The sequence below is a fragment of the Astatotilapia calliptera genome, chromosome 19, assembly GCF_900246225.1.
Source record: "Astatotilapia calliptera chromosome 19, fAstCal1.2, whole genome shotgun sequence".
NCBI classification, from domain to species: domain Eukaryota; kingdom Metazoa; phylum Chordata; class Actinopteri; order Cichliformes; family Cichlidae; genus Astatotilapia; species Astatotilapia calliptera.
This window is the reverse complement of record NC_039320.1, coordinates 15,710,982-15,722,438: the sequence shown is the minus strand read 5'-3', so window position 1 is coordinate 15,722,438 and position 11,457 is coordinate 15,710,982. Positions and strand designations below refer to the sequence as shown.

General features: G+C 38.5%; 1 protein-coding gene across 2 annotated transcripts; it reads left to right on the top strand.

Annotated features, from left to right (window-relative positions):
• Window positions 1–11,382, top strand: LOC113011651 (transmembrane protein 87A-like). Of its 2 annotated transcripts, none has more exons than XM_026151265.1 (20): window positions 1–195; window positions 1,465–1,522; window positions 1,969–2,066; window positions 3,507–3,623; window positions 3,842–3,889; window positions 3,979–4,020; window positions 4,271–4,397; window positions 4,477–4,538; window positions 4,708–4,891; window positions 5,001–5,100; window positions 5,223–5,316; window positions 6,977–7,048; window positions 7,188–7,296; window positions 7,995–8,053; window positions 8,146–8,249; window positions 8,348–8,424; window positions 9,038–9,099; window positions 9,183–9,235; window positions 9,416–9,446; window positions 9,572–11,382. In XM_026151265.1, the coding sequence occupies exons 1-20, from the start codon at window positions 79–81 to the stop codon at window positions 9,611–9,613; spliced, it is 1,656 nt and encodes a 551-aa protein (XP_026007050.1). In that variant the 5' UTR covers window positions 1–78; the 3' UTR covers window positions 9,614–11,382. The 2 variants fall into 2 exon arrangements, with proteins under 2 accessions (XP_026007050.1, XP_026007049.1); XM_026151264.1 differs by having other exon boundaries at window positions 9,035–9,099.
• The last annotated feature ends 75 nt before the right edge of the window (window positions 11,383–11,457 follow it).

Here is an 11,457-nt window from a genome sequence, read left to right as displayed (position 1 = left end):
CTCTTGTGGCGACCGCGGTAACTACAGGGAGAACAACCCGGAGCTGGATGCGGACACGAGCCTGCTGACCTGGAGTAGATGCACAAAAAGATGTCATATGATCAGGTGCATTGGTTGTGTTTGCTGTTTTTTGCCTTGGTTTTCCGTCCTGGGACAGCGGCAGAGGTTTCCGTATGGAGCATGGACATCAACTCGGTCAGTGTCTTTAACATATGTCTTTACCATTATTACATAGTCTCTAAGCTAAGTCTTCCATGGTAGCTGTTAGCCGAAGAAGCTAACTAGCCCCCTCTTTCTACCTGGCGCAAACACTGTCGTTTTGCTTTGACAGCTCTTGTTTGGATAGTCTGACACGACAAGTCGCTTATTCGCTTATTACCCCGCTTTTAAACCACAGATTTTCGTTTCATTAACGCTACTATTTCTGTCTGGACATTCAAAAGGTGATATTTTTCTCAGTTCCATTGTGTAAAAGCAGGTGGTGTCATGTTACAGCTTCGTTTGCGTCTGTGTTACACAGGAAAAGTAATTCTAGTTTAGAAATTGATGGCTCAGCCGGTGATATTACCTCACTAAATTCAAGGTGAGCTAAAGGTGCTCCCGCGTGACGTGGATAGGCGATGATATGTGGAAAAAATACGTGTTGCATCATGTTATAAAGCTTAGGTAGATATAGTGGTGTCTTGGTATTTCTTCATATGTTGCTCTGGGTCCAGACCGTTTCTGTTCCAAGGAGCCAGACTGCCTTTTTTTAGGTGGTGTTAAGTAATAGTTTTTCACGCTATCTGGAGGGCTTCAAAGGTGTTTCTTAGGACATTGCCTACTTTTTAAAAACTAATTTTCCTTTGGTTCAAATCATCATAAATGTGTAAGGAGGAGATATAACAGTGAGTGTCTACAGCCATATGTAAAACACAGTGGAGGCAAATGACATTGGTACACTCAGCGATGGATGGGCCTCCCCAAAGAAGAAGAGCTTTGGAAGAAGCCTGGAGAACTATCCCTGAAGACTACTTAAAGATAGAAAGTTTCTCTTAGAGAGTTTAGATTGTGTTAAAGGATAAATATGTTCAGACCAAATATTGATTGATTAGTAATGTGCACACTTCTGTTTTTCCATTATATGCTGTATTTCCATATATGTTTGCATGTGTCAGTAAACCGCTGTACCTATTTTGTTATATATAATTTTAATATGACAGGTATTTAAAAAAAAAAAAATTCAGGAAAAGATTATTAAAATTGTGCTATCACATAATTTGTCTAGCACAGCAGCTGCAGCACCATTGTTTCCAGTACTCAGCACTGTATGCATCACACATGAGCAGATGGTGGTCCATAAAGCCATGTCTTTATGTGTAAATTGTACATTCTTTCTGAACACAGTTCAAAGGAATCTGCAGAAGTGACACATACAGTGATCGCTGATGAGCTGCTGACTGATGTGTCTCTGTTGGGTTTCAGACGCAGGATGCCGTTTTTCGGAAGACCCTGTATGCCAACACCACCATCTTCATGAAGTGTAAGTAGCCTACGTTCTCTAAGGTGTAGATGGCCAGGACTGTGGATGTGAGGATTCACACATAACTGTTGACTGGATGGCATTGTTGTGCTGTGATTTACATCCCCCACAGTGTGTTTATGGCTCTAACTGGTATCCAGACATTGCAGATAAGTTGGATGCCCTGCAGCCTTCAAACAGAATATCTAGAGACTAAAAGCAAAATGTCAGTGTTTAAAATGATGAATACTCTTTGAAAGAGTCTTATCTCCACAGTACAGATTGTACTGTGGTATAAATTTCTCTTCTGTTTGTAGAACTCATTGCTGGCATTCCTCTAAGGAAAATTAGACACTGACCTAGAATAGAACCTGGAATACTTTGAACTCCACTGACAAGTATTTGCTTGTCTGAATCAGCTAGTGGATTCTAAGTGTTGATATGTTCTTCTTTCTTCTATTTTTCAGTCCAGGGTGACTCAAGGCGGTGTAACAAAAGCTTCGCCTTCAACATCAGCTGGTACCTGCGCTCCTCTGTTTGCTATAATGAGGTCTTTAACACACCAGTGAGTATACACTAGTGAGTCTTTGAGTAAAGAAAACAAAGATATACTTTGGATAAATTTTGGTTTATCAACTTTTTTTCAGGATTTAGATATATTGTGCATCAACTGTTTGTCAGTCAGAGCAGCTGCTGTTTCCTTCCTGAAGCGATTTCTTGGCCTTGGCCTCAACTTCCATCTGGCTCCTTGTCCAAGGGCTTCTCAGACTCAGCTGCAGTTTGCTTTGTTGCTGTCAGACTTTAAGTGAGGGTCACAAACAAGGATACGTGGAGGTCACCTGTAGCACAAAGGAGACTTTGAAGTCAGATTTGATTTGTAAGGTTTGGTTCCTTTCAAGCTTGAACGTCTCTTCCAAGAAAATGCAAAGCTGGAAGGAAAGTAGTGCAAGTCCAAAGCAGTTTTACACCAGGAAGGAAATTCACTGCAATAAACAAACTTTACATTTTTCATTTCATCCATCCATTTTCTGGGCCACCTCCTCCAGCTCCTTCAGAGGCATTCATCCAGCAGAGAGATGTAATATCTCTCTATGTCCTGGATCTTCCTCTCAGTATAATATCCCTGAAACACCTCATCTGGCTTCTTTTAATGTGGAGTGATAGCTGCTCCAACCTGAGCCCCTCCTGAATGACTGAGCTCATTCCCCGTGAAGGAAGCTTATTTCCCACTTTTGTGTCTGCCTAATTTACCCAGAGTTCATAGCCAAATGTCTTGGCAGGAATGTAGACCAACAGCATTGGTTTCACGCTTCATGCCAATAGAGCAACTGCAAAAAGCACAGACAAAATCCTGAGACCACCGAACCCTCCACCCTTTACCCCTTCTCTGCGCCTAGAAGTGCTGTTCATTTAAGCTGAAAAGAATTGGCTTTACATCCATCCGTCTTCCGTTTATCTAGTTCAGGTTTGTGGTGGGCTGGAGCCTAATCCTACACCCTGACCCAGTTGCCAATCTATCACAAGGCACTTCAAATTTTTATTAAATAAAAAAGATCTAAATGAAATGAATACCTTCAGATTTAGTCAGTTTTACTGTGTGGGTTTGATGTAAAGCATGAACACACTTCTGTTTTGTAAGAGAAAAAATAAACCCTGTTTGTGATTTGGATGTTTGGATCTTACAAAAAATGTATTTACTATCTGAAATACTTTGGGCCCTTGAAATTAGGTTCCACTTACTTGCCTGTGTTTGCACTATTCAATGAGTCCTGTGAAGGCTGGTGCTTTTGTCTTTGTGATTCAGCATTATTTAGCTGGTGTGTAAAATATTGTCATATGCATATTAATGGTCATTTTTATATGGTGTCAAATATTTAGCAAAATGTGTTGAAATACAGTAAACTCAGTTACTGCTGTGATTGTCAGGTATCATTGCAATAACATCCTGTCTGTTCATTATAATAAACATAACATAAAGTACATGTTATAACACACTGTTTTGCAGGACAACAAAGCAAGGAACATGTTTGGCATGGAGCACATGCTGAAAGATGGCTGGAGTGGCTTCTACAGTCAGGGCTACATGTACTTTGACAACTGCTCCTCTCTCTTGCTACCAAAGGTCAGTGACAACGATACCGTCCTAGATCACTGTAGATGGCACATAAACTCATTTATTATGTGTGTGTAATAGTCCAGTTTCTGTGCAGCAGTTATCCAATACTGATGTAAGTCCGTTTTTAAACATGTGAAACTGCTCTTTCAGAGATTTCCTGCATACACTATATTATATATGCATATCTATTCATGTGTATTTGTTTACTTTGGCCTTTGTTTTAGGTCTATTACCCAGACTTCAACCCTTATCAGCCACTGACTAGCCCAAAGGTGCGTGATCGACACTGATCTTTAGACGCTTATTATAATTTTTCATTGTTCTTATCAGAATAGCCCTAAAACTACTTTTTTTCTCTTAGAGTGACCCATCCAATCAGAGCTTCTTTTGGTCTGAAAAACCGGTAAGACATTACAACAGTGAATAAACGTTATATTTTTAATTTTTGGAGGAAAGTTTTAATCCTTTCTGGGGGTATTTTATATTCCAGTGCTCATGGGAACAAGTGTAATAATGATAATCCTTTATTGTCATTATACCAAAAGTACAACAAAATTATATGCTGTCTCATTCAATGCAAAGAAATAAATCTATAAAAAGTATAAGAAATTGCTTCATTCATCAGATTTAAAAGTCTAAATCTTCTTTTTTAGGATATCAGTGCAGTGGCCAAAGCTTGGGAAGACAGTCCCTATCTGTTCATAGTGAAGGTGCAGCCTTTGTTTCGTGGCGCTGATGATGAAGCTGAGGGAGGAGAGCAGTCCAGCTTTACTTTTTCAAGTGAGAAACAACCATTTTGCATAAAGAGCTTTAGAATCATATTTCTTTAAACAATAACGCACCTTTCTTTATTTCCCAGTGAAAGTGGAGATGAAAGGTCCACATGAGTACTCCTCTCCAGCAGACTGGCCTCTCATGATGGTATAAATCCTCATTTTCTGTAATATTTAATTGCTATATCTAGGAGTAAAGGGAGTTGATGAATTCAGACATGTAAAATCTTTCACCATAGCACTGGAACCTGAGTGTATAGCTTACTTATTATCGATGACAAAGCTGAGACTGTCTCCCACTCTTGCGCCCATCACAGTTCTTCATGGTCATGTGCATTGTTTACGTGCTGTTTGGGGTTCTCTGGCTCTTCTGGTGCGCCTGTTATTGGAGGGATCTGCTGCGGATCCAGTTCTGGATTGGTGCCGTCATTATCCTCGGCATGCTGGAGAAAGCGGTTTTCTACTCTGAATACCAAAGCATCCATTACAAAGGAGACTACGGTTGGCAGATTTTCCACGCTCGCTTGTTTGTGGTATAAGTTTGTTTGGTTTTGGTTTTTCCTTTTCATATTTTGGCATCTGTTTTTCTCTTTGTATTATTTTTTTGCAGTGCTAGGGGCTGTGATTTTTGCAGAGTTGCTCTCTGCACTCAAAAGATCTCTGGCTCGAATCCTGGTCCTCATTGTAAGCCTTGGCTATGGCATAGTCAAGTGAGTTGATTCCTGAAAGGTTACCTGATTGTATATAGTCTCTAGTGGATAACCCACTGCTGTTACTTGTTTTAAACAAGCTCTTAGTATTAATGCATTGTTTTATTCTCCCTTCTGCTTAGGCCCAGGTTGGGCACCACCGTACATCGGCTAGTAGCTGTTGGAATTTTTTACCTTCTCTTCTCCTCAGTAGAAGGTGTGCTGCGAGTAACCGGTGTAAGTGTCTAATATTGATAAGAAGCAGATGCAAGTCTTTATCTTGCAGTCACCCTTAAGAATAGAAATCAGTTGTTAGCTAAATATTTATTGTGTGGCAGCTTTCAAAACCAAGACTACAAAATACTTTTTTATACAAGGATTATAAGAACAGTCACACATACATATTCTTTTTTTAAATAAATAAATCATGCCCTAAATAAATAAAATACATTTGAACAAAGGTTGATTTAAAATGTCCTTTGAAGGCATACTCTCTGCTGATTAGGACACCCTTTATACTTCACTTCTAGGACCACATATTAAGTTTCAGTGGCCTCACATTAATTGTATCCAGGCAAGTGAAATGAACCCACTGCAGTTCAGTTAGTACACATTATTTGTTGCAGCCTCTGGAGGGTGATTGAAGCTGATGGCTGTGATGTATTTTTGCATAAAAATGTGGCCTGGTGCAGCAGGGAAGGCGCTCTCTATATATAAATTTGATTTGAGTGCAGGAGACCATAGAGAGGGAAGGTTACACAGGGATTCTGTCTCTGGGAGGCAGACAAGTGATCATGATAGAGAATGACAAATTTGATCTATGAGTAATTTTTCGAAAGAAGCTAAAGACACAGGAGCGAGTTCAGCAAACGCAATTTAAACGTGAGATAAGAAAGACAGCAAGGAGAATGAAGTAATGAAGTTGATTAGAATGTGTTTTGTAATCTTAACACAAGCTCATGTTTACCCAACACTTTCATAGCATGTACACGTCACCTTTCTTCTTTTGTGCTCGAGGTGATCATATTTAAATAAGATGCCGGAGTGCCAAATCCTCACCTAACGGTTGCAAACTTGTGCAGCAGTCTGTATCCCCAGGCATAGATACTTCCTAAGTTTCACTTGCCAGAGCACAGACTTCTTGGATGAGCTGTTAGTACAGTTAACCATGCAGAAAACCACATTAAAAACATAATTAAATGCTCTGAAAGTCACCATAAATACCACTACAGTTGAGTGTTCGAGTTCAGTGACTGTCAATTAACACAGATGAAGCCTAGCAGAAAGTGTCAGCTACATCTGTCTGTCAGATAAAGCAGCCACACCCATAATAATGCACGACTCAGGTGAAACAGGTGAGTTATAAAAAGAGCATTTTCACATGAGTTTAGTCAGAACTTCATAGATATGAAACAGAAATTCCTCCACCAGTAGTGACGTAATTGCTGCAGGATGGAGATTTGACTGCAAAAATCACATAGGTGCTCACTAACCAGAGTACCAGCAGCTCAGTTGAGTCCATTATTGCAAAGAGATGTCCTGCAGACAAATTTGGCTTATCGCTACAGACTGATTCAGATTGATTGCCTTGTGTTGGATATCTGACAGCATTTATATGCAAATTTTCACTGATCTGAGTGTTTACGGTCAGTTTGGTCACGCCAGCAAAACTTTTTGCAGTCATTCTCCAGGAGCAAATCACTGGGCTACAGCAGATCTTTTCTTTTGAAAGGAGATTGACTAGTTTTTGGAGTCGGCCTCAAGTGGACATTAAAGGAACTACACTGCTGGTTTAATTCTTTAGTTGCTTGATTCACAGTCAGTCTTTGCTCTATTTTGTGCTCTAAGTTTTCAACAGATCTTCTTCTGAAATGTGTCTCTTGTCATCTTCCTACAGGGCTTCTACGGGACTGTTGCCCTTGTGGCTAATCTCAGCCTTTCCCTCATTGACTCCTGTGTCATGTGGTGGATATCCTTTAATCAACTAGCCTGATGACTGCTCAGGTGTCACTGTGATTTGTATTATCACAAGCACTGCACATATAGGCATTTGATTGTATTTATTTAGAAGCTGTCCATAGACAGTGTTTTCCTTAATTTGCATTTACATTTTCATCAGCTTGTCTCAAACCACTCGTCTCCTCAAGCTCCGCAGAAATATAGTGAAGCTCTCGTTATATCAGCACTTCACTAAAACGCTCATCTTCTCTGTTGTCGGTGAGTTACAGCTGTACTGGGGTCTGCTTAGCTTCCACGTTCCCATCAGTCAAAAGATTACCGTAAACTATGAAGCCAATTATGAAATGGTAGAAATGTGCTGCACTTGCTCCTCTGTAAGATGTGGTCAGACTTGGAAAATATGTTTTATTGTGGAGGGTGCTGGAAGCTGGTGAGCTAAGCTAAACATGTAAACCTACTTCTGTATAAAGGTAATGAAACTAATATAACTTATAAAAAAAATAAGCTAATTTCTCCTAGAAAAACTAGGTTTTTCTATTGATTTACAAAACATGACATGTTAATGAGTTATAGTGCTGAGGGCTGATTTTGTCTTCATTAGCCTTTTTGTACTTTATTATCAACTCGTGTGAAATCAGGTTTATTGTTTCCTTCTGTTACCAACTTGTATTTAAGCTCCAGTCTCCTGCTTTGTGTTTACTATGTAGCTGTCAGTGTGGCCAATCTTCATTTAACCCTTTACAAGAAAGGGAATCTGCGTATTTCCATATGTGATAAATATTTTTTGAACACATCTGTTTCATTTAAAAAAAAAAACACACACATCTCCAGTTTACCAATGCTGTGGCTAGAATTCCCTTCAGGTCAATTTGTTGTTTGTGTGCTGTAGTTTCTGCGAAACACGTGTATTTTGTTTACAGTCATCTAAATCCTTGGTGTTTATTTTGTGTCCACAGCTTCTATCATATTTATCATCTGGACCACCAAGGTCTTCAAGCTGGTCGACTGTCAGAGGGTCAGTTTGCTTTCTCTTTTGGCTGAGTTATATTTATCTTGTACTGGATTTCACTGCTTTTCCCCTGAAATCTGTCCTTATCCTTTCTGCAGGGTTGGAGGGACTTGTGGGTAGATGATGCATTCTGGCGCCTGCTCTTCTCCACTATTCTTCTGGTCATCATGGTGCTGCTGCGGCCCTCAGCCAACAATCAGAGGTCAGCGTCAGTATGGAGTTTGGGCCAAAGTACCTCTGTGTAAGCTCGCGGTTAACGCGATTCATAAAGGTTTCAGCCTATGTGGTGTTTCCTTTCAGGTTCTCCCATTCCCCTCTGATTGATGATGATGATGAAGAGGAAGAAGCCAAGGAGCCCATGCTGAACGAAGCCTTTGGTACGACATTTGACTCCTCTTGTAATTTAAAGCCCCAGACAAGTGTTTGCCATATTAAACAGTGTTTGAAAAAGAAACTGAATGCTCATTTGTGTTACACAGTTAAGTTTCTTAGAAAAATGTTGGTTTTATTAAACTCTAGTGCTGTGTGTTGGGAGAAAAGGTAAAACAGCTTTTGATAAGCTTGGTTGTGTAAAACAGTTAGTTGCCATAAATGTAGTATCCTGCCGGCTTGTCATCTTGTGCCAGCTGATTCTTTACATTTTGATCAGTTTTGTTTAGGTTCCACAAACAGGATGTTTTTTATCCTATAGTAACAGTGTTTAAGTGTAGAATTGAGGCCAGTAGGCTTGTATAACACAAAAATATAAAACGACAGAAATCACAGAAATGTTTTCCAGCAGTTTGTATCTTCTGTTGTATGCTCTAATAAACCCAAATAATCACAATTTTCCTCACATCCTTTACTGACACTGTCTGAGCTTTGTTAAACCTTGTTTAACCCAATGACACATTCTCAGTCTGTTTGTATAGACGTTAATTGAGAAATTTATAATCATTTAATAGTATCAGAGTAAATGATTTCAACTGCCTTTTCTTGATTTTTCAGAAGGAATGAAGATGAGAGGCGCAAAGCCTGACATTAACGGCTCCCAGAAAATGTTGAGTAAAGAGGTAGGTTGACTTCTGACATTTTCTCTCCTGCGTTATTGTCATGTTTACTTAATTCTGTGTTTCAAAACTGTGCTTTTTGTCAGGATGAAGATCTAAAGTGGGTTGAGGAGAACATTCCTACTACTGTTGCTGATGTGTAAGTAAACTTTTATTTTGGTGAAAAACTGCTACACTAAATGACATTTGGATGGAAATGTGGAAAAGTACTATATTGCTGTTATTCAAGCCATATTCATAGTGTTTGACTAACTCCTGATGTGGGTGGTATATCCATGGCCTCTTTCTCTGTTTTTTTTTCTTTTTCCCCTCCATACAGAGCTCTCCCTGTAATGCTAGATGAGGAAGAAGTAAGGAGCCTTTTTACTTTACACATGCTAGTCCCATGATTCTACTCACACTTTAATCTATTTAAAGTCCTGACCTTTTACTATGACATCATTTAACAACCACACTGCTGTGTTTTTTTTTCCAGGAAATCTTGAAAACCAAGATGGAGAGATCCAAAATGGAGTAGAAGACGATCTGAGAGTGAAAAGAGAGGAATTCGACTGAGGCAGCAATGAGTGATCTGATTACCAAAAATGTTGGGGGGATGCATATCTGTTCTTTCTTCAGACACTTTTAAAAAAAAAACCTTTTATTTCACAGGCTTTCGGTAACACTACAGTAAGCTCTTATATTAACGCCATACTGTGCAACCTGGAGTGACTGGGTCGGCTGCTGATGGCATTCTGGGATAAAATACAAGCAGTTATATAGTATAGCATTTATATTTATAACTATTTTATTTGTTGAACAAAATGAAGGAGAAGCTGATTCTGTTACACAAGGCACTAGTTATCGGGAGATTTGTGAAAATTTTCTTTTAGTTTTTTTTGTTTTGTTTTTTTTAAAGACTATTATAAGTATTTAATGAAACATGTGATATCCAGTGCAAGGGATAGATGATCAAAATATTTGACAAAAGCTCCAACCACTTCAGACTGCACAGATAACTCCTGGACGGGTCAGAGTTGTAGGAATGTGAGGTCCTTTTTGGAACACAGTCAGGTATGACTTGTGATGCCTGGCCATCATCAAAGCCAAGATATCAGATGATGCTACAAACGGAAGATAATGAACATAACTGAAAACATTAAAGTAGTTTCATAATAGGATTATATTTAAGCCATTGCAGCATCTTAATCAACAATAGGTTATCTTCAGTGCTGTGCCATATATGTAAAAAAGATGCGTTGTTACATTACATATTTATTTGATCACACGATTTAATATTTAAATGTGCAAGTAACTCTATTGTACAATTAGCCATTTAGCCAGACAGCTAAAAGCAAATGTTTTAATGCTTAACCAACAAATATGTGTGTTTAATTGTTAACACATTATTACTGTAGTGTCTGGCTAACTGGGTCATTTTGAATATCAAAATAGTTAAGCCACTGTTAAAATCTGTCATGTTGATACTTGAAGGATATCACCGTCGTCCAGAAAATAAGCCACATCTGTTGATCTGGGAGCATATAACGATAGTTATGGAGCTATATCAATGCAAGGAATTAACTGTAATAAAACCGTAGGAGGCGTGTTCATTTTGTAGACACATGTCAGATCATTTCTTCAGGATGTCGTCCACACACTGATCAGTTTAAGTGAGTTGAAATTTGACTATATTTAATTGGTTGAAAAGTGTAAAAAAAAGTAAAATCCTGTTTGTAAGCATTAGTAGTAAAATTAAGCCTGCTTTATTTACATTTTTATGAAAAGTAACTTTTTTTTATAGTTTTGATTTCATATAATAGATCTAGAAACACTAGATATTGCAGTCACCAAAGTGAACACTTTTTTTCTAGCCACTGAATAACGAACCTGGATAGCTGAAAAATATACATGTAATTTAGTGTGTCTATAAAATGTGCTCTCCGACCCCCTCCACCAACAGGTCCAGAGTTTTATTTAGGTTCTCTGTTTACTTTAGTAGCACAGGGGAGTATCATTTCACCATTGTTACAGATTTCTCTGACCCTTTCCCAGCTACGCTCAAAAATAGCCTTATCTGGAATAAATCCTCATCCTTGTGTGATCTACTGCAGTATGTGTGGATAATTTTAAAGTTCTGAACTATGTTTGGTTTTTTTCTATTTGTCTAAATCTTGTTGACAATATTTTATTTCAGAGAGACACTAAAACCCTGTGTCTGGATTTGAGTCTGCATTGTATTGTGAAGCTGATAATATTGTATGGCTTTTTGCGTATGTCCTGCAAATAAATTTATATTGAAAGATGGTTGAAATGTAAGTTTTGTATAAACTTAGAATTATTTTGATTTTCTAAAAGACACGTTTAAATATATATCACAAT

What these genes read in the sequence shown, in the direction of transcription:
- LOC113011651 (XM_026151264.1), top strand. Translation starts at nt 79, where the DNA reads ATGCACAAAAAGATGTCATATGATCAGGTGCATTGGTTGTGTTTGCTG. An exon ending in CCTCTCTCTTGCTACCAAAG is followed by an intron (nt 3,624 to 3,841) that starts GTCAGTGACAAC and finishes CCTTTGTTTTAG; the next exon opens with GTCTATTACCCAGACTTCAA. An exon ending in TCTTTTGGTCTGAAAAACCG is followed by an intron (nt 4,021 to 4,270) that starts GTAAGACATTAC and finishes CTTCTTTTTTAG; the next exon opens with GATATCAGTGCAGTGGCCAA.